We start from the raw sequence: 22,356 nt of genomic DNA on the forward strand, positions 1-22,356 counted from the left end.
GGCAGAGCTAACAGCCAGCTTGCCAGGATCTGCAAAGGAGCAGACCTGTTGTCACAACATGGACAAGTAGTTGAAGCAAGCAGGCACAATCTCACCTCTGGACATGCAGATCCAGGCTGCCCGGCTCTCAACTCTTCCCTCCTCCTCCTCCACCTCCTCCCTTTCAAGGAGCAATAAGATTTCAAGACACACACGTCCTGCAGTGACTTCACCATGGAGATGGGAGAGTAGAGACAAAGGGGTGAGGGGAGGTCAGTTAATCCTACAGACACAACCAGGCTGGGACACCCATAGGCTGGAGAAGTGTTCATTTTGAAACTAAATAGAAATGTGACTATTGAGCTCAAGTTCTCTTCCGTGCTATAAACCCCAGACTCTGCTCCCCCTTCTCCATCCTCCTTATCCTCCCCCTGCAACATGCCTTGCATTTTGATTATTCTCAGGCAGGAGTGGTGATGTGACTGTGCTTGGAGAAGCCTCCAGCAGTTTTCTAGGAGGAGGCATAACTTAGAAATGAAATAACTCAAAGCAAAGTTAAGACTAGCTGCAGAGTCTCCCCTGCAGACACCACAGCTGGTCATCCCAGCCAAAGGAGGACATTATCCAAACATGGAGACTTCAGGTCCTTATATATTGAGAAAGGATCCCTATTTCCTGCAGGGCTAGGTCGCTTTACAACTCGAGTACAAACTCATGTGAAATTCAGCATCCCTAAGGCTTCCACTCTGGTGAAGACTCATGGCTATGGGTTCTCCTCTTGCACCGTCACGCTCGCTTCTGCCCAGGCAGTGGCATTCAAACTTGTACCAAGTGGAACCAGAGCCACTCCTGGCAATTGCAGCCACATTCTGTCACGAATTTTTATTTTCAGGGGCTTTAACTTACCAGGAAAGATCTTTACACTTCTCCTTAAACTTCACTCTTCCACAGGCAGAGCTGGGGAAGCCCCGGAGAAACTGTTACACACTGCCAGGCTTTGATTTTGCATATGGGATGTGTATCCAGAGGAGAGATGGAGGAGTCCCTGAAGGTATGACAACACTAAAATACAGACCTGCAATGAATGCTCTGGATAGTAGAGACTCTGTTCTTCCCTTCAATACTTCTCACCGAGCTGATGAAGAACAACATTCACCCATTTTCATCAATATCACCCAAATTTCTTAGTGACTAGTAATGTTTCTGTATCACACTAAAAACTTTTATAGGATCACCCAGAGCCCAGGCTGAGAGGGGTGTGACACCTGCAGAGGGTGATACCCGTGGCCACTTCTGTAACCCAAGAGCGCTCCTACTTTGTGCTCTCAGGGGCAATTCCCCTATGAATTCCGACTCACTGAGCAAAGGATGGAGGGGGAGAAAACATCCAATTCAGATGGGAGATGTCCCCATATGAAATGTGGTGAGATAGGATAAAAAGTTCACCTCCCAGTCAAACCAGGGAAAATGCATGCAAGCCATGCAGTGCCCCTGTGATCAGTGCACAAATATCAGCTACTTTCCCAATGAGGAGTTACCCAAGATGCCTGAACTTTTTCTCTTTGCCTCTTGTATTTCTTTCTATCTCCAGCAATAGGCCACTGGGACACGGTAAAGCCCAGGACCATCACTTCAGTTCAGGACAAGCCCCGAGACTTCATCACCATGAACCGTGCTGCTACGAAGGCTGGCTATACCACAGCCCGGGAATTTAATTTGTTCTACAAAACCAAGAACATTCGGCGCAAAGATGAATACGATCACTTCAAGAGTCCTCCCAAACTACCTGAAGACTTTACCTACGGCATGAGACCACGGTAAGGGGGAAGGCTTGGGTGCCTTCTCAGAATGAGATTATCCCTTCCTATCCTCACATCTGCATCTCCTCCACATCTCAGCTAGTAGAGTCACCAAACAGAAGTCTCCTGAACTTGAACACTCCAGAACTGAGTCACAGCATCACTTCCATGTGTCAGATGATCAACTATCCAAATCTAACCTACAGGCTACACAACACCCTCAGTTCACGCCTGGCACAAAGGACTTGAAGCCTTTAATATGTTCAATGCCAGTCCTGTAACTTAAAGAAACAAAGAGCTGTAAGCCAAAATAACTTCCTGGAGTCAGAAAATCAGAGCAACAGCATTTCTACCTCTTTGCGGTGGTAGAACTACAGTAGTGCAGTTAAGGATCAGTTCTTTATTCCACTCTCTCCCACTTGTTAGTTCATCTTCCTGCATTGGTCAAAAACTGGTAGTGCAGCAGGATTGAGGCAAAGGTTTTCAGCGCTCTTTTTTCTGCTTTCCTGGGCTCGCTCCCAAGGGCCGGAGGGGAGCTGGTGCCTGCTGCTCCCCCAGCACCCTCTCTAAAGGGCATAAGCCTATGCATTCATCCCTTGCAGTGCAGCAGGACTTACAGAGTTAGGTCTTTCAAATTGTAGCGTCTTCCAAAAGATTTTTATAAGGCATCCAGTATATGTGAGCCCTGCCTGAGGTTCAAACAGGTACAGGATTTAGAAATGACCCATTTAATATCCCCGTTGTGTACCAGCTGTGCTGATTTCTCATGGGGGATTGTGCAACACGAAGTCTGCAGAGAGGACATGATCACCTTGCTTAGACTGACTTCTAGGTCCTCCTGCTGCCTGTCCTCCACAGGAGCATGAGAGAGGCTGGAGGGCACGGCAGTGTGGAAGAGCCAGCACAATTCCAACACAAACAAGTACTCAAAGCCTCTGAAAGGGGCTCCAAAGCAGCCCTGCTGCTGCTGGAATGCGGAGCGTTTTCTTGCTCTGTGCAGGTCTGGACCAGACGCTGGGTTTCGTTTTAAGAGCTGGATAACAATCACTACCAGAAAAATAACAGCTACAAATTCTTGAGAAAAGACATGATGAACGGCACTGTGTATTTTACATGATAGTAAATGGGCTTTGCATATGCAAATTGAATGGATTTTAAAATGGTATTTAATGACAATTTTCGTAGCAGACATTAACATTAATTGCATCAAAATGAAAATGTAGCATTAGCTTGCTGTTAGCTGCAAATGCCCCAGCTATAAAGCTTTATCTTTATCAGTATTAGCCCTCACCGATGTGACAGGGCTGCTCTGCAAATTGCAGGCAAAAGGGCTTTTATGCTGCAAAAGTATCCCCCAATGTAGACAAAAATCAACATCAATTTTGCTTTATTTCTTCATAAACGAAGGTTAAATGGCTGCCTGTAAGAAGTCTAGGCACGTTTCAAAAGTTTTAAGGAGAATCTGCAGACCCCACAACAGCAGAAGTAGTGGGAAAGGGCTTTTAATTTAAAGTTATTATTGTAGATCTTTCCTGCTCCTTAATAGCTACCTTTTACACGGGCTGATTGTATTTATCCCTTTACTTTAAAAGCACGTTATAGACAAAATGAAATTACTGGGATTACCGAGGAGTTGTTACAGCCGTTTTGGTAAAAGCAGGAATTTAACACACTTTTCCAGAACTGACAAGTTAAAGACACCGCTTCAGTGAGCGCTTCCCGGTCAAAAGACTGTTCCTGGTCTGACCAAGTTCAGCAAGACCTGCCAAGTTAAAAAGGACTTGGTTGTTAATGGGCTTAAGTCCCTTCTGCATTCAGATTCTAAACCCTGCCAGCACACAGCCTTGGGTTTGGGAACAGCAGCACAAGGGGTTATGAGCCCAAACAACGCAGCAGCTGTCACAGGAACACATTTGTGGTCTTGCAGTTGTCAGTGGGTAATGTGCAGGGGGCTTCTCAACCCCTGTTGATGTATCTCCAGCCCCTTCTCAGGCCCTGGGCTGCTAAAGGCTCCCGTCTCCTAGAGACACCAAGGTCAGGAGTTCTTCCCAGGTTCACAAGCTCTCCTGGATCATCCCAAACAGAAGTGAGCACAAATGCTGCGGTTGCTATTAGTGCCTTATTAATCACTCCCTGGCCCTGCTGCTCCCTCTAGCACAGCAGATCGCTTATGCCTCTGCTTTCTGTCCATGGTGGACGTGTGCTGCATTTCACAAGGCAGCACCAGACACCGGAATGAGCTTTCTGAAGCATTGAGGCCTCTTTTCTTTCCTGGGATACTTACCTTCAAAGGTCACCCATACCCCTCTATTAATTCCCTGTGGGGATCTTCCAGGGAAAAGAAGCAGCTCTGCTTTTTTTGCTGATTCCCCCCATTCTCTCCCTCCCTTTTCCCAGAGAAATGTTTGCTACGAATCATGTGGCCAGCTTTGTTGTGAGAGTCATAAAAAGGACATTTTTCATCTCTCCTTTTTCCTGCTCTCGCTCCCTTCTCTCTTTCAATATCAGACAGAGATTTATTCCCTCCCTGATGCCTGTGGCATTCAGAGCTGGGAGGGGTCAGGGGAGGCACTGATGGGACAATAATAGATAATACAGTGGTTCCCCAGGGTCTTGTCCAGCTCCGTAGCCGATCCATCAGCAGGCAGTGCTTGTGCCAAGGTCAGCAGTAACGAGGATGTGGTAGGGTCCCAGCCTCCCCCATGGGGCATCCTCCAGTCAGGCTCCCTCGATTCACACTCCAGCTTCTGATGTCTACAAGAGCTGCCTTGTGCAAGCCACAATTTGCAAGAGAGCACGTGTCCACTGAGCGCAGGCGCTGGGGTAACGACCACTTTACAGTGCATGCATGCTCAGCTTTACCTGCCTCAGCCTTCAGCCCCACCACAAACAAATCTGCTTTTCCTTCAAGGAAAATGCCATTGGTTTGGTCATACTGGAGATCTAAGGACACAGAGGGTCTGTGGAGACCTCCAAGTTCTTCACTGGTGTCACTACAAGTTGATATTGAAGGTGCACTTGGAAACCCCAATAGATGTCCAGACCCACATTTATCCTCCTAGCCACCTTTTCTGATTGAAGTTCATCATGTGCTGAAATCAGAAGACGTTAAACAGTTGGTTTTGGAACTAGAAGTAAGCAAAGATATGGATGCTGTCTACAGCTAAATTTCAGATTATATTGACTTGTACAAGGTCACACAAGGAGTCTGAAGCCAAAACACACCAGCACACAGCTGGTACCCCGAGCACAAGTTTCCTCCCCAGAAGCTAGCAGCGCAGAGTGCCTCCTCAGCATAAACACACCGTCCAGCATTTCCAGGGCTGCTTTTGGAGAAAAGCTTCCATTTGCCTCTTAGTAGTACAAGTTTCCTAATTCTGCATGCTATGTCCCAGAACATATTCTTGGACACAAGGACTGCACACACATGCCATTCTCTGCCATCCTACACCCGTACCTCCTTCAAAACCTGCACAGCCATAACCTTGCCTCCAACGTGCTGCCATCCTCTTGGCAGTTGGCCTGTAGGTTGGGCTGACCTTGGGTGTGCTGGCAGGATTTCCCTGGCACTCTGTCATCCCCATGTCTCCTGCCAGTTCCCCCCTACCGTCTGCCTTCACTTCAACCATCCCTTTCCTGAATGTTACAACCCATTTTCTTTCTAACTTCATCTCCTCCTACCGTTCCGCCTCCCATTCTCTAAAACTGGTCTTCATCCTTTGGCAGCTGCTTTCACCATATTCCTGCAGCAAACTCACCTCTCAAGCGTTTGATCATTGCAATGTCTCTTCTTCAAATTGTTACAATTCGCCAAGGGCATCAGTTATCCAATACCTCCTCTTTTCTTTGTATTTTCTGCAATTGTCCTAACGCTCTGACAGTCTCCTCGCTGGCCTTTAGCAGCTCAGCTGTTACCTTGGCCATCCCTGCAGCTTCCTGGCTTAGCCGACTGCTCTGTCCTTAGCTTTCACCTTTCCTAAGGAGGGAAGTTTCAGTGCTCATGCTTCTGCTTTGTAAGTGGCCTTGCCACCCAGAGTGTCTGTGATGTTTGCACACGGCCACAACAAAGTTTAGAGAGCTGCCCCAAACATGCTTAGATAATCCCAGCATCTCTTTGGCACAGAGTGCACTGCCAGGTTTATTTTTGAGACACTTAAGCATATCAGGTCATTAATATATGATCCTGAAGAAAAAAAAAAAAGATAATCAAGCTTTAGACTAGCCGCAAAAATATGTCAAAGAAACAATACTGAAGAGCAAAGGGTGTTCCTGGAAAGAACCCACCAGGAAAGGCAAGAAAGGTGGGCATTGCAGCAAGCCCACATCTGATCCACAGTCGCTGGAAGCCAGACAAATAGAGAGTAAAGCCACAAAAATCCAAGAGATTGGGGCAAACAAAACTTTTGGGAAAAAAAAAACAAACAAACACAAATGATCTGAGGGCTGACAAAACAAATTATAAAAATGTAACAGCGACTGGAATTGCTGTCAGGCTTGAAGGCACAAGAAAAACACAGCCAAGTTAAAAAGTATAGGACTCCCATCAGTTCAGATAATTGTATATCCTATCCAGTTTCACAGTGAAAGGCACTTTGTGTCTCTGCCACCATTCTCACATTGCTAAGATAAGAATTTCTATTTCAAGAATCATTTTCTTCTACTGGAGACATTCCAGGCTAGGTATGTGCTCACATTGCTCTGCGTACATCAGCTACCACAGAGCTCCCAGATGCGTCCGCCTGCATTGTGCTGCCTTGTGCTCGGGTGGCTGCAGCATCTGGTTGGGCTGAAAGTCCTGTTACCCCCTTCAAAAACCCCTGAGTGCACCGTGAAGGTGTTTGTTCTCCTTCAGAAGTATTTACTGCAGTTTTCACAGTTTCACTACTTCAGGGTCCCAGATTAAGAGACCATAAGCAGCCAAGTCATGGTTTGTCATAAGGTTCAGGTCCTGCACACCAGCCTCAGAGATGGAGAAAAAAAAAAATCCTAAAGAACAGATTTTTAGATCCCTTATTAACAATTGCATTACACTGAATAGGAAAGTAATTTTCTGTCACACAGATGGGCTGTTGTCCCTGGGTTTCTCTCCATTGATTACAGCTGGCTGAAAAATTTCCTCCAAAACTTTTACCATCTAAAACTAATTCTTGCCACAAGTGGACTTTTCTCCCTTGCAAACTGTGCAATGAAATCTTGGATCAGGCAGAAATAACCACAGAATCTTTTCAGGGAAAGCAAAGCTTTTCAGCCCTCATTGACATCTTCTCCTTTCAAACAAACTAACATTCCCACCCAACCAAAGAGACTGAAGCATGAAATGGAAATCAAGAGGAAGACTTTGCTCTTTGATTTGTTTTGCTCAGCATTGTGGGGTTTATTTCCTTTGTTTTTCACTCATTAGGATCTTTTGCATTTGCTGATGGCTACAGGCTGGGCACTCACACTCTCAGCCATGGACTGAGACCTCCAGGCAGAATATCTCTGTCCCATAAGCACATCCCACCTGAGTGTCTCCGAGGGTACCAGAGGATTTCCAGTCAGTAGGAAAATATGTTGAAGGCAAATCTAAATCATCTTCAACTAAGTCAGCCAAAAGGGATCTTCCACCCAAAAATTAATGTTAATGCACAAATTCCAGCTTATGAAGCCAGTTAATTAATGGGTTAGAGCTGGCTTGGTATCTTTACTGCGAGACACATGTTTCCATACATGCATTTAGGACCAATGTTACAAGTAGACATCTCACTGTTGGCCTGGGAGGGAGTAGTAAAGCAAATTGGTGCTCTTGTAACCATGTGTACTCCTAAGCACAGCTACGAGCATCTGATAAATCTTCTAAAGTGCATGTTTACAATGGATTTTATTCTTTTTACTGTTTGATACATACGAGCCCTCTGAGCAAAATAACAGACCCTCTGACACTTAAAAGAAGCCACTGCCTCATTGGCTGCCCACAGTGAAATTATTTATATTGTTATTTCCTCATCCAAATTACAAGGATTGTAAAGAAGCTTCAGAAATTCAGAGTAATCAGTGCTTTGACGGCACAAATCCTGCAGCTGATGCACAGGTGGAAGACCCACTGTCTCAACTGAGAGTTTTGCCAGCCCAAAGACTGCAGAAAAAAATTGGTCCCCGAGTGTTTTGTACCAATTTTTCTCTTGTTATTTTCTTCAGTGGTTAATGGAAAGTGAGGACAAGTGGAGATCATTTAAAAATGATCTTTCAGGCCTCTCCACGGGTTTATAGCCAGGACCTATTTAGAGAACCATAAAGCTGTAAGGGGCCTATAACTTTACCGTATAGTCCACATGCTTCTTAGGAAAATGAAAAACCTTTACATTCACACCCTGCTTGTTTTGCCATCTCTCCCTCTCCTTCCAAACAGACCCACGCATGTACGCAGGGGCTGCTGGAACCGCTAATTGAATTCACTCTTGTGAAAGCGTTAACAAATTGTAAGTGACCTTTTATACAAATGTCAAAGTCAAGAATTCACCACTAACTGCACATCCCTCTTCTGCCATTCACCGTTATGCAAAACCCACAAACAATTAAAAGAAATAACAAAGAGCCCAGCGGCCCTCTTTCCTAATTAGCTGCAGGAGGCGATGCTTGGGAGTGTGGCTAAGTGCTTCAATTACCTCGGCCCTCCCCGCTGCCCTTGTTAGAAGAGACAGGTCCACTGGCCAAAGGGGAACAATTAAGGCAAGGCAGAGCCAGGCAGTTTGCAGGGGGATGTCGGGGCCACGCCGGCTCTCGCACAAGGGCCAGAGCTGTAATCATGCCCCAGATTCCTGCTGGGCTACACAGAGACAAATTAATGGTAGATAGATTGCTAGCTCCAGCCCATCAGTAACGAGGGAGGAAGGGAGACAATATAGCAGTACAAGGGAGCTGTAATCAGAGTTTTCCTGTGCTATCAGCCCCCTCTCAGGGCAGGGGGACCTAAGCATTAATGCCTTACTACTGCTCGTGTCGGCTGTACCCCAAAGCCCTGAGCAGAATCACAGACTCCAGTTTGTGCTTTATTTGCTGAAGATAACGTGCACTGGCTGCAACAAGAAGCCCCACACTCCAGAGATGCCGGAGACCAGACTGGTTCCCAATGAGAAACCAACCTGAGCTGATGGGGGAGCCAGTTCTGCTGACAAGCCAGGGGAAGATCTTTTTATGGACACTACTACCACAGGAGAAATCTTTCCCATCCTGAAGCACACAAGAAAGGAATACAAAGGTGGTGCCCTCTGCAGCACTGAGTCCACAACCCTGTGGACTCAAGGCTCTGAAGACAGATCCTGGCAGTGCAGCAGAAGCAAATAATCTTAGGTGGAACGACACCAAAAAGGACTGATCCACCCCCAAAACTTCATTAACCTCTCAAGAAAGAGTTAAAGTTTCAGGATAGAGGCAGGGGTGTTGCAACATGGTGTGAAAACACCAATTATATGATTTATCTGTTGCATAGGCACCCGTGCAGGGCCAGATCCTGCTGCCACTAAGCTGACATTGAAATTGGAGCAATGTTTTCAGTGCAGCCACCAGGCAGTTGATGCCCACGCGTGCCTTCTACTCGCTGCCAGACCCTGTCCTGACCAGCAGCAGGAAGAGTGCCGTGGGAGCCTCTGCACTGGCTGGAGAGCTACCCAGAAAATCCAATGACTGAAGCTCACGCTAAAAATAGTTACAAGCCCCTATGCTCTTGAATTATACTAGAAGAAAAAGCAATCAAGGCAAGTTTTCACCCTTTCACAACACAGCTTAGCAATCGAATTGACTGCACCTTTTAAGCTGGTATAAACCCCCTTCCTGAGGAAAGTCCTTTGTATCCACTTTTGCCAAGTACCTTTTTTTCCCCGTTGATAGATAAACCTTTGAAAATAAGTTTGAGGGGAGACTGACAACCTTGAAACCTCAAGAGCAGCGTGGCATTGACGGGTGCCGCTCCCTGAGCCGAGTATTATAGATAGATTTTAATTTCATTTTAACAAAATAGCTGTCTCCAGTGGAAGAAGCATCAAGAGCTAAATGAGGACCCATCTTGAGCTGAATCGCGTTGAACAGACCTCGGCACTGTCATTGATTTTCTGGGAAGAAAAAAAACGCCTCTGGCTACTAAACCAAATTAGTAGTCACTGATGACCAATTATTTTGCCCCACTGTGAACGGAGAGGCGTACTAAAATTCCAGTTTGTCAGACCCAAGGCTCTCTTCTCAAACACCTTTCAACAAGCGTGTACCGAAAGTCCCTCAGATGGTTCTGACGCCTTCCTGTTTTCGGCAACTTCTCCTTCTCCAAAGTTTTAATGAGCTGCTGCTCTGGGGATGGCCTGCCAGAAAGGGAGCCCTTCCCGGCGCGGCGGAGCACTATTTGGCATGGCACAAATCACAGCTGTCAGAATTTATACACACATACACAAAAAAGTGTCAGCCTAATGTTTGCAAATTATAATTACCATTTCTCTTGCACGTCCCTGGTGCCTTCATTTTAGATAAATCCCAGCTCTGAGGTATCAGCTGCAGAGCACTGAAGGCTCATATTGAATAGAATAGATTTAACTAGTTTGTAGCTCATTTAAGGCCTACACCGTTTTATTTTAATATTGTTAATACTTTATTAGACTTTTTAACATTGTTTTCACAGTAAAATAGCCTATTAGGAGGCTGCAGCTTCTTTTCCAAGAGATTTCTGGCAGACTAGCATACCACGTTGTATAACCGAGTTAGCAGGTGCTTGTCATTTCAGTTGAAAATAGGTCTGTACCCTGACTCTTGAAAGTAAATTAGAGAAGGAGTCTATTAAAGAGACAGGAACTGTTTCAGGGATAATAGTTTTGAAAATGTGCACAGATAAATTTTAAAATATTTAGGAAATGTCAACACAAGAAGTGGCTCCAACTATTTGACTATAAAAGGAAGCAGATGATTATTTTTTATTCCACAATTATAAATAATTTGTTGCATCCTATCAGAACTTCTTTCCCTTTCCTTTCTGTGGCAGGGTGCTTGTGCCAAAACAAGGAGATCTGAGTTACTCTAAACGAGATGGATTTTAATCCACAATAAGCATTTTCAGTGGATGCTTCCCCTGCTCTCCCTCTCCATGGCATCTACAGAAGATAACAGCAAAATCCTCCCAGTCCAGAGGAGTGACATCTGGGCAGGGTGACAAATGGAAACAGAACACACAAGCCGTTCGTTCCTGTCCTTAAGTGACACGAAGGCGAGAGGATCTTTTCCCAAAGGCCAGCTGCGAACGAGAAATACTGTCACGCTGCCAAGTGGCACTGATATTGGGGCCAAAAATCCCCATCCACTCCAACAAGATCAGCATTTGACCTACAAAGAAAAAGCCACCTCCCTGAAATTTCTCCAGTAACCTTAGTCAAGAAGTGCGTTGCCCGATATCCCCTGCTCTTCCCTGATTTCTCAGTATTTCTGTCAAAGGAGGCAGGAAAAGCCAGGTGAAGTCTCACATCCTACAGCCCCACCAGAGCTTATCTTCATAACCAAGCACACGAGTCACTCCCACCAATTTCAAAGAGGCAGTGCACGCATGTGTTGTTCCAGGCATGATTCTATACTTTGCTGGATCAGGATTTAAATGTGATTAATCACACGGCAGGGAAGGATCTCTGAAGAGCATCAACCCAAATGCATCCTTTCAAGCATTTACTTACAAGCCAGCTGTGGACTAATCAGTCACCAACTGGCTGGTCCACTGGAGATGGTAAAAGTCACCTCCATAGAGATGTGAAAACACATTCAGCTACCACGAGAATCAATAATCAAACACTACACACAAAGGCTCAATGCTTTCCTGCATCCCTCCCTGCTATTTCTGCACATCAGGAAAGCTCCTACTTTGGAGAGCAAAGAAACAGGCCAAGGAAACAAACCCATGTGCAAGGCTCACCATATTCTTATGCCAGGACTACCAAAATTTACACCACAGAATGAGGCTGGAGACCCACCCAGATGATAAGACACTCTACCAGAGGTTTGCCACGTCTTTTCTCCTTTGTAAATATTTTCCCCAGCTCTGATCTGTGTGAAATGCCACACTGAAAGAGAAGGAGCAGGAAGAAAAGAGAAGTCAAAGGGTAAATTGTTGGTGTCCCCTTTGGCACAGGGTGTCTCCAGATAACGGTCTGGAGCAGCACAGCTGATTTGTAAGCAAAGCCTTGAAGAGCCCTGCAGCATGTGATCTATGAAGCAGGAGGCCTGCAGAAGGATGTCTCCTCTGATGCGAATGCCCCCTTGGGACGTATATTGCGGCATCGCGCATCTAGGATCATTAGAAAACACGACCATAGATTAGGCTGTTTTGAAGCATGTGGTGTGCAATAATTAAGTAATAAAAGTCACCACAGGGGTGAAGGAACAAGAAACAGAAGAGTTACTGTTTGCATATGCACTGCTGGCGCCCTCCGTGATCGTCAAAGATTCTCCAGACTGCTACAAGCTGGCTGCTACCAATTTCGGACTCGCTGTGCCAAAAGCCACAAAGCACCAGCTTACTCTATGGTACATGGGAACTCTCTGCAGAAAACAACCTTCTGGTGGAGCCGGCAGCCCAGAAGCAGCCCAGGAGTTAGCCCATGTCCCCAGGGTCTTGTAGATGGTCTGATCAGGCAGGGAAAGCACTGCCTCTCTATTATGGGACCTGCTGCTGAAGACACTGCGAGCTACAAGTAGTTCAGAGCTGGGGGTGGTGCCTCCACAGTCATTGGTTGCTGCTGAGATGGGAAAAATCCCTCCACAGCAAGGTGTGCTAGGACAAGGACCAATAAAACTTGAGGTAGAGGTCCTCCATCACCTTCAAGGGTTTGCTCCTGGGAGACGAGGAAAGCAGTAGGACTGCAGCAATAAGTGATATGCTGTCCTCAAGGCAAGAGCCATGCTGCTGCCACCAGTTCTGCCTCCCATGGTGGCTGATGAAGTTAGGGGATCCTGACTTGCAAGGATTGCTCAACAATTTCAGACCGCAGCTCTGCCATGAACTGGTTAGGTTAATGCCAGCTCAGAGCAGCTGAATTGGTCGCTGGCCAACAAGCAACTACCTTTTATTTCTACTATTTTTCTAGAACCATTGTCATCTGCAGCTCCTCTCTGCTGCTGCCTCCTCCTAGCCTGAAAGCTTCCTGGTACCTTGTTTCAGGGGGCAATAAATCAAGTCTGATTTCATTCAATCCGTCATTGTGCATCTGTTGGTGGCTTCTTGATATACCACAGTAGTGATATTTCAGTAGCAAAACCAGCATTACGTTAGCAAAATAGACTTGGCACCTAGTGGTTCTTCCCAGACAGCTGCTGCGGCTGTTTCATTCTGGAGGGGATCCAGCGTTCCAGGGAGGCAATGCAAAAGCCCCGTGCTCTGCTTCTCGACATTGCCCCATTCTATGTTTTCATTAACCACCATCTGGAACTAGTGGGGAACGCTTTCCTGGAGCCATAGCAGGATCCAGAGTTGAACTGCAGTCTGTGGTGCTCCACAGCCCTTCCAGTACACCAGGGCTTGATCAAAGGTGGTGATTTGGGCCCTTATAAATGGTTCTTTATGGTTGGACTCAATGATCTGATGGGTCTTTTCCAACCTGGTGATTCTATGATTCTGCAGAGATAGGAATTGTGCCCATCCTAGGGAATACCCTAGCACAGTCCTGAGACAGGTTGTCACGAGTATCTACAGGCTGTGGTGTATTAATCACAAATGAATGTGAGTTTGAATCTTTCCTGAGAAAGAGAAAGCCTTTCCCAGTGTGCGGGTTTACTCATGTTCTCACCAGTCACACTTTCCAGAGCAGAGATGTGAATCAGCATGGGGAGGTAAAAAGGGGTATTAACCCTGTGGATTATATTGTTGTCTTTTCAATGTTTTCCAGGCCTAGCACTCCTCTTTATGACCTTCTCCAACACAAATACAAGGAGCTGTGGATGGAGCAGCAGAGAGCCCTGACAGCAGCCCTACGAATACAAAAGAAAAAGGTGATAATACTCCAGCAGTGCTCTCCCTTGCTGCACACGGCACTGATACCAGACATAACCCCTCACTGTCCTACCCCACGGTGGACGGTGACTTCTCCCAGGGGGTAAACCTCCTCCCCAACTGCTAGAAGGCTGATGAAACCTAACAAGGATGAGCTGCTTCCCAGCCAAGAGCAGCCTGACTTCAGCCAGAGCATGTCCTGTGAGAGCGAACATCACATATGCAAATCAATGTACATGGAAGTGCTCTAGGGATGAAAGAGAAGGGTTGGGTTGGGCTTTTTTAAAGTGTTTTTGTATCCGAAGATTTACAGAGTGAAGGGAGCTCTCCAGGGCAGAAGTGCTTTGGCCAAGACCTTTCAAAGGAATACACAGCTCTCCTTTTCTAGTCTCTTCATATACAGAGACCTCTTTCTAGCTACCGTCACACATCTATCTGCCTCCAGGTTACAGGTCCCCCAACTAAGCTTCTGGTATCAATTCAAATGGAGGCTCTGGCTCTCTTTGCATTGCCACAAAAGTTACAGCCCTGCTGTAACAAAGAATTACGTTTCAAATAGTCTTTGGTATTTATGTCATCCTCACCCCCAGAGCCCTGCAGACTGTCCTTTGGACAGCATCAGCTCTGCTCAGGTTACCTGTGACAGTGGACAAAACAATGGAAGAGCCAACAAATGTCCAAAGAACCATCATCAGCCCTGATCCTGGCACGGTGTGGTTGAGGCCAGCAGTTGTTAGACTGTAGCGCTGTGCTGTTAAACACACCGATATTGTAATAACATTTAAAAGCAGCCAATGACTGTTTTATTAGTTAATGGCTCAAACAGGAGTCAAGCTAATATGGTAATGACCAATTTCAATGGGCTTACTGCCATAACAAACTGTGCTTTATAGTTGAAGTGCAAGAATACAGTGTTCTTAATTAGCAGCTACGTTATGAATATACAAGCCTAGGGTGTTGGAAAGTGCATCCCTACCTTATCTATTAATGACTGATGTCTTTAATCACTAAGTTCCCTCCACCAAGTTCCCAAAGCCTACTGCCACCAATTACTAAGCAACACAAGCCTGCATCCTAGACCACAGGCCAGACAAATTCCCCAAGGTTTCATGCAGTGGCCAAATTATTCACCAGGAACCTGCACCCCCTTGTGCTGGGACTATCAAGCACTACAAGCTGCAGTTAATCAGGAGAGCAGCACACACTGTACAACCAGGAACCACCACCACGCCCCCACGGTGGAGGTGGTGGACGTGACTTTCCCAGCTGGTGATGAGCCATGGCTGTAGCTCAGAGCACAGGGCTTCTTGCAGGCAGCAGTCATCTCATGGAGATGCTGGATGAAGCAGACACTCCAAGATCTGGCAGCGGCTAATGTTTTACCTATCAGTATGTTTTAGATATCATTATTAGCTGCATGGACATGAAAACCCACCCATTTACAATCATCAGTCCAAAGTGACTTTTAGACTTGTTCATCTCTTGTGTCATGATCCGGTGGGTCTCTTCCAACCTGGTGATTCTATGATTACCAACCTGGTGTCCATAGCTGTGCAGCCATTTCAGCCCATTCCTGTTTACCTTTGGTTACAGAAGGAGAGAGCACCTGACACACGCACCACATGGCTGCGGAAACACCCACCGCCTGCGAAGGAGGAGTCCTTCTGGCACCTACCCCACTTCGAGAAGGTATGGAACACTTGATTGAACTCAAGGACACCTTCTACCCTTGCCCATGTGCCTTAATAACGCCCTTAGCACACAATAGAAGTAGACACAAGGCTCTTAACACAGACCTTCCCAAGACCCAGACCCTAGAATGATCCAGCATTGGATACATTCAAACATCAGCCCCTTTTCAGCTTCAGAGTGAGGTATGTTTTGCAGCAATAATCCCTGGAAGAGAGGCAAGAGTTGCCCAGATGAGCACGTAATGACTTGTTTTCTAACTTGTGTGCACTTTCATGAGCTTTACAAGATGAAAAGCATCTTTTTCTATCTCCCTATTAGCACTGGGGTGGACTTTGTTCTCTGCTGGTATTCCCACAACCACCATACACAAGCAGGACCATCAAACCTGCCTTTTGGTAGCCTGCCATTTTATCAGTTCTCACCATAACTAATTCAAACCACACCAGATGTTTCAAGAAGCATTTTCACCCCAAGAATTAGAGCTTTCCAGAAAGCTTCCACTCTTGGTACTTGTCTGAACTACCTGATTGACAGTATTCACCCTGAGACTGAGCAAAGGGTCTAGCCAGGTTACAGATGTGCATGACACTTGCTTTAATTGATCCAAATAAGAGCCAAGGTGAAGATTTCTTCTTTTAGCAATGGGATCTAAATATCCCCCTGAATTCATCTGTGCATCCTGCTGTGCTCTGAGGTACTTGTTTGAATTCTGTTAGCTTTGTTTGTGGTGTAAATTACAGGGAAACTTCAAGTGAAGAGCTAGGGGGCATTATAGGAAGGAAGGGAAAAGAGCTGGGCAAGGAGAATGGAAAGGAGACACCAGAAAGTCTGGAAGCACTGAAACCCTGCAGGGAGTTTACATGGCCAAAATCATATCTGGCATTGATAGATACCACTGCAAAGAGTCTCTCAGCCCTCCGCCCCAGCCCTTGTTCTGATGGGCTTATTTTTTTTCACCATGCTGTTGGTTTTTAACTGCAGTTAAAAACAACCAAGAAGCCTTATGACTTCCTGAAGCTAATTTACTTGTACAAGTTGGAGAGTTTCGACCAAGAAATGTATTTTGCACCACCTTGATGTATTCCTCTTACATCCTGTCTAAGACTGTCCGATTAGCATATGTCAGTAATCATTTATCCCCGCTGCCTGTCAGCACAGAGCTGCTGCTGCAGCTAGTGTCAGGGAAAGAACATGACCGATCGCTGTTAAACAGATTGTGTAAGTCACACGAGATACTGGGGCAAGCCTCCTCTTTAGAGCTTCTCTCACCCCAGACCTTTCCATCACTATTCATTTTTCAGCCTGTTTTTTCTTCATGCTTTCCCTTTTGTTTCATCCATGACTGTGCTTGGGTTCCTCCCCAGCCACAGCTCTCAAACCTCTGAGTCTTTTCTTCTCTCTCCCTTTCTCCTTACTCTCTTCTTTCCTTCCTTCCTTCCCAGGAGCAGCATCCAAAGGAGGAGGTACAGCTCGTTTTGCACAGACTCTGTACTTCTTTCTCATTACATTAACCTGGAAGGAGTCCCTTTCCCCAGCTGCAGATCTAACAGGCACAGCCCATCCTAGAGCTTCGATTGCGATATCTGTTGCTCTGCTGAGTTTCCATTCATGGTTTCCTCCATGGAAAAATAAGCTCTCTTGAACATCCCTAAACATTTATCCAGTTAAAAGCAGTAGCAACCCAGAAAAAGCTAATGGTTCCCAAAGACACTCAGCAGCCTCCAAACTGTGTTTTAACCATCTCTAAAATTGAGTTTTATACAGGTAGTGGTGGAATAGTCTTAAACTGGCCTAACTCTTCAACAAAATGCAGGGACTACAGGAGTCAGTCAAACCCTTTACAAGAGTGTCAAGAGCAGAGCTCCAAAGAGGTGATGAAGCTGGTTCTTGTGGTGTTTCTGACCTCGTTAAACCTTTCTTAGGTTCTTCCATGGTGATAACTATGGCTTCAAGACTCAGTGGTCTGGGAAGGCAAAGAGCAATGTAGAGAACACAGCTGCCAAGACAGTTGTAACCAAAACAGGAGGCAGCAGGAAGATGAGGTTTTGTTGCTTTAGACCCATTAAAAAAAACAACAAGGAGGAATTTTTCCTATTCCCATCCTGATCCCCAACAGAGAGCTGCAGAAACTGGGTGTGGATGTCACTGCTGGGTCTTAAACTGGGTTTTTTCTATTCTGTCCCTGCAAGACTATCTCCTGGCACCATGCAGAGAAAGTAGAAGGCATTTAAACAAACAAGCTTTGCCCTCCCTGCTAATTGCCTCTGCTTGCTCCGTGCGTTGCTCTGCTTGCTTTCTGCTGCATGACATTACACAGTCATTCAGTCAGTAAAGTATAGACAAATTTACTATATTTTCATTTGGATTTAGGTTTCAGCCCCACTGCTTTAGAATAATGGTCCACACCATTAAGCTAACCGGGTGATTTACAGGCTTTCCCATACCCTGTGATCACTCCTGCTCTGTATCTTGCTCTGGACGACCATGTGGTCTCCTGGGCCCTCCAGCTCACCGAGACAAACAGGTCACAGGGAGCCAGACTTGTCCTGATGGGCAGTTCATTAGAGAAAATCACTGAATTGGAGTATTTTTTAAGAAATAAACAAATGTTAACTCCTTACTCACCACTGCAAGATGCTTCTGCTGCCCTCCTCTTCTTCAGTCACACCCACCCACCAAAGAGCATCTGCCTTGCTCTGCATGCAGCGACATGACTTCTCAGACAATATAACTGTGACTGTGCACCAAGACTCCATTTATTTGTAAATGTGGGACTACATTCAATGGGGACTGTACTTCAGGCACCCACCTGCCCCCCAAGTTCACGGGATGCGTCGTGTCCCCGTGTTAGTCATCACTAGCATCGTGCTGACCCAGGCAGAACAGCATCCCTGGTGTCAACCAAACTCTGCAAAGGCTGTTACCACCAAAATACAGCATCCCTGCAGTCCTAGCAGTGCTATCCCAGGGTGAGACTTCACCTAACTCCATCTGACTATTTGGTAGTCACAATCCAAACGCTAAGTCAACACTGGCCACTCTGCAATACATTTCCAGAGCTCTGTCGAGTTAGTCCAGAAGGATTCTAGTAGAAACACCTCACGCAGCAGTGATGTGGGACAGAATTCACCCATGTGCCAAAATAGCTCCACGCACCACATGTCGTTGACACATCGCAGGGTTTTTCCTTTGCTCATTAGAGATTTCCAGCTTGCACAGACATGCAAGGTGGCTTTCCAGGGAGAATAATCTTGTTTACTTGACCAAATCGGGGAGGAAAGAAATTGCAGCAACTTTGGACCACACTTTTGTCAACATGCCTTCCCAAGCAGATGAAACGAGCTGCGCTCGATGCGCGATATGAATAAGCGATAAGCAATTGACGAGCAAGTGTTCGGGTACCTTGGCAAAAGACTTAATTTGCAACCTGGCACAAAATCAAAGGCTCTGTCAACGGCTGAGCGGCTCTCCTGCGTACGCCTTGCGTTACCTGGGAAAGCTCTGTCAGGTAAATTTCCACCGAAAGTAATTAGAGGAATCCCCACTGTATAAACTTTGCAGCAAAATTCTGGGCTCCAGAATTTGATTCTCACCAGGGATCCGATATCTGCTCACAGCCTGATCCTTCATCAGAATTAAGAGTGGAGGTTTAACACATACACACAAAAAATGTTCCACATTTTTTTTTAATGCCTTACCTCTATTTTTGTCTAAGGAGCTGAACTGACAAGCACAGCTCATGTAATCTTGCATCTGTTGTCTTGTCAGAAAAGCCATAGATTCTGCTTAAATAACCTAGGCTTGATACACACAGCACATGGTGGGCTGGCTTTTCAGATGCAGCATTTATCCTCCTGGGTTTGAGGGCAGCAAAACTTTATGGAGTTGGAATGTTATAAAACTTGTCTCCTGAGGCCTGAATAGTGCTTAAAGAATAAAGCAATGAGTTCAAGAGCTTCTTGTCACCATGGTACCAGCTCAAACCTCCCTTCAGATGGGATTTTAGCTGACCGAAAAAATAAACATTGGTGTCACCTGATGGCTGTTCAGTGGCTCAAGTGACATGAATTGCATCCCAGCCCCACACTGATGATCCAAAGCAGCACCACTGGCCTTCAGTGCTGACCTGCCTACAACAGAGTGCAAAAAAAAGAAAACACAAGACCCTACAGGGTTCCAAATGGGCAGAGACCAAGTTACTCTGAACACAATCCCTGCACGTCTCCACTGGGATCGCAGCAGAAACATCATCTCCTGCACCACAGCCATTCTGTGATTAAACACAGGCCCCAGTCACCGTCACTTTTTTTCTTGCAGTCACAATTTTCTTGTAGACTCTGCAGGTTTTCTTCTTTGGCCTAATAGTCAAAACACCCAGCAATGCAATTGCTGAAATTGCAGCAAAGCAAGTCCCTGGTCCAGCCTTTCCTGGTATCAGGTTGCCTGTGCCCTGGACAACCAGCATCTCCATCACACACTAACTCTGCCCTCTGTCACACTCTGCCCTTCCTCACATCTCCCTCAGACATGGCAACTCATCATTCCTCTGCCATTTTCATTGCTCTCTAACATCTCTCAACTGGCAGAAGAAAACAGCACCCTCCTTGTGCAGCCTTACAGGCTGGACCACCTCCCAGGTAGGCTTCACATACATCCAAGCCCTGGTACCCAAAGGCAGCAGAAGCAACTGTTGGCAACTGATGCCTGTTGTTGTTATGGAGATATTCACCCATGAAGGAACATATTTGAGGTGCTTGTAGCTTCGTGATTTGCAGTAGAGTGAAACCACTCTACCTGTGTTGGGTTACAGATGAGCACCTACCATAGCCTTCAGTGCTACCTACTGTTTCATACACAAAGCCACAGAAGTGCCTTTTAAATGGACTTGGGGTTTCATTCATGAGCCCGTTCTGCTTTCTGCAGGGATGCTATTTACCAACAGACAATTTAGTTTGAAGTCAGACTCTTGCCTAGCATGAAAAGGGTCAGGATTCAAACCTCAAAAATAAATGAGGTGAATATGAAAGCTTCCAGCTCTGGTCTGACCCCAGGACTCCTGCCAAAGCGGTGACACGCTGGGTTACAGCTCCAGTGGGTTAATTCACCTTTACTCACACTTGCCCAGACCAAGTGACCAGTGAACTCCAGCAAACATCTATGGCCTTTATTTTCAGCAAGCAGAAAAAGAAAATCCCAGCTCTCTATGAGGCATTAAATACAGCAGCCAAAAATTGCTGAGCACTTTTTGAAAGATTCCTGGGTTTAAAGCAAATGAAGATCATTTATCTCAGACTCCCTTGTCCTGCGTCTCCCTACGTTCTAGGAAATGGAAAGATGGGGAGAACAAAAAATCAACCCCATTTATTAAACCAGTTAATTGTGCTACTGCCAGGAAAATCCACAGCATTTGTAACTCTAATAATCCAACACACACCTCGGAGCGCAGCTCATCTTGGACAGAATAACGTCTGTTTTAAAAATACCTGCTTCTCTCTAACTTGTCATGGCATTTGTTGACAACCCTATTGAAAGGCGCTCTCAATGCAGCTGTGAAGGATCTTTCAGCACCTCTTTCTCTTTCCTAGACAGTTTTTGAAAGGGAGGGGAGGAAAAAAAAAACCATCAATACAGGGGGAAAAAGGCATCAGCAGCCAACATCACCTGGGCCCCTAGCGCACCGCCTCCAATTAAATCAAAATGGTTTGTTTTTAATGGTCTTTTACACTGACAAGTGGGCTATCATTCCAGGCCTAGAGAGCTGTCAGGGAGCCGAGGCAAATCCTCCGTTGATAATGCCCAATGCTTCCAATTAGGAGCGGAGGCCGCTCCTGGCGCACTAACGATTCCCCAGCCTCCCTCAAGGCCCCTTCGGCGTTGGCTGTTTCGTCTTCCCTCTTCCTCCGCCGCAAATTACTGACACAAAACGGAGGCGCCCCGGTGCCTCCTCACCACGCCGGGCCCCGGCCCTGTTGGATTTAATGAGGCGATGGAAGTTTTCGCGGATCTTTCGCTAAATTCTTTTCTTGTTTGACAGCTGCTTGAGTGTTGACCTTATAAAAGATTTAGTGTTTCTCATTATTTTCTGTCAAGATTTACAAGCGCTAGCTTCACGGAAATCATTTGCATCTCGATGTGCACGCGCACGCGTGGTTTTAGTCTGTACGGGGATGCTCGGTGCCGCGTGCGTCAATGCGTACACCCTACCCCTCTCCGTATTGTGTATTTTATCCCCCCCCCAAAATAGCTACAAACATGGAACTGTTGTTTTCTGTTGTTTTGGAGAGGAAAAAAAAAACATGATAGGACTTAAAAGGCCCAGGATTTGTTAGACTCCTGTAAATGAGGGAGGTTTTGAAAAAGGAAGAGAGATTGGCTTCCTGTAAAGGGAGCTCAAGAAAGTGTTTTGTCACCCACTAAAAGGATTCAGTCAAATGGGTGATGGAAAAACTAGGCTGAGTCTAGGGGCGGCTTTGTTTTTAAAGTGAAAAATAGTACAAGGCTGGGAAGCTGCCTTTGAGCAGGCAGGCAGAGCCAGGTGGGTGTTGCGAGAGGAGCAGGTACAGCCGCATCTTCCTGCAGCCAAGCAGGGATTCTTCCAGGGCAGGAGAGCCTGGTGTGGTTTATTGCTTTCTTCACCCCTTTCCATGGGTTCAGCCTCTACACCTCTCAAACTCCAGCTACATCAGTTAAAACTCTCCCCACCCCACCCTCCTAGGGTGACTCTCATTTACCTTTCCCCCAGAAGCTAACCTTAACCACCAAAGGTGCTGCAGTGCTCGCACACACCCACCTCAGTGTCAACAAGCACAACACCAACAACTCCCACAAACCCACAGTCTGAGGTACATGCTCTGCTGCCATCAGGGGAGTTCTGCCAATCTGCATCAGCTCAGCTCT

General features: G+C 46.2%; 1 protein-coding gene across 1 annotated transcript in view; it reads left to right on the top strand.

The window, feature by feature from the left end:
• CFAP77 (cilia and flagella associated protein 77) overlaps positions 1-22,356 on the top strand; it is a 59,326-nt gene that overhangs the window by 34,619 nt on the left and 2,351 nt on the right. Inside the window, exons 2-5 of the mRNA XM_069873265.1 lie at positions 931-1,030; positions 1,571-1,796; positions 13,664-13,766; positions 15,361-15,456. Coding sequence (XP_069729366.1) covers positions 931-1,030; positions 1,571-1,796; positions 13,664-13,766; positions 15,361-15,456 — 525 coding nt within the window. The remainder of the gene's footprint in view (positions 1-930; positions 1,031-1,570; positions 1,797-13,663; positions 13,767-15,360; positions 15,457-22,356) is intronic.

This window comes from Phaenicophaeus curvirostris, chromosome 20 (genome assembly GCF_032191515.1).
Source record: "Phaenicophaeus curvirostris isolate KB17595 chromosome 20, BPBGC_Pcur_1.0, whole genome shotgun sequence".
Taxonomy (NCBI): Eukaryota; Metazoa; Chordata; class Aves; order Cuculiformes; family Cuculidae; genus Phaenicophaeus; species Phaenicophaeus curvirostris.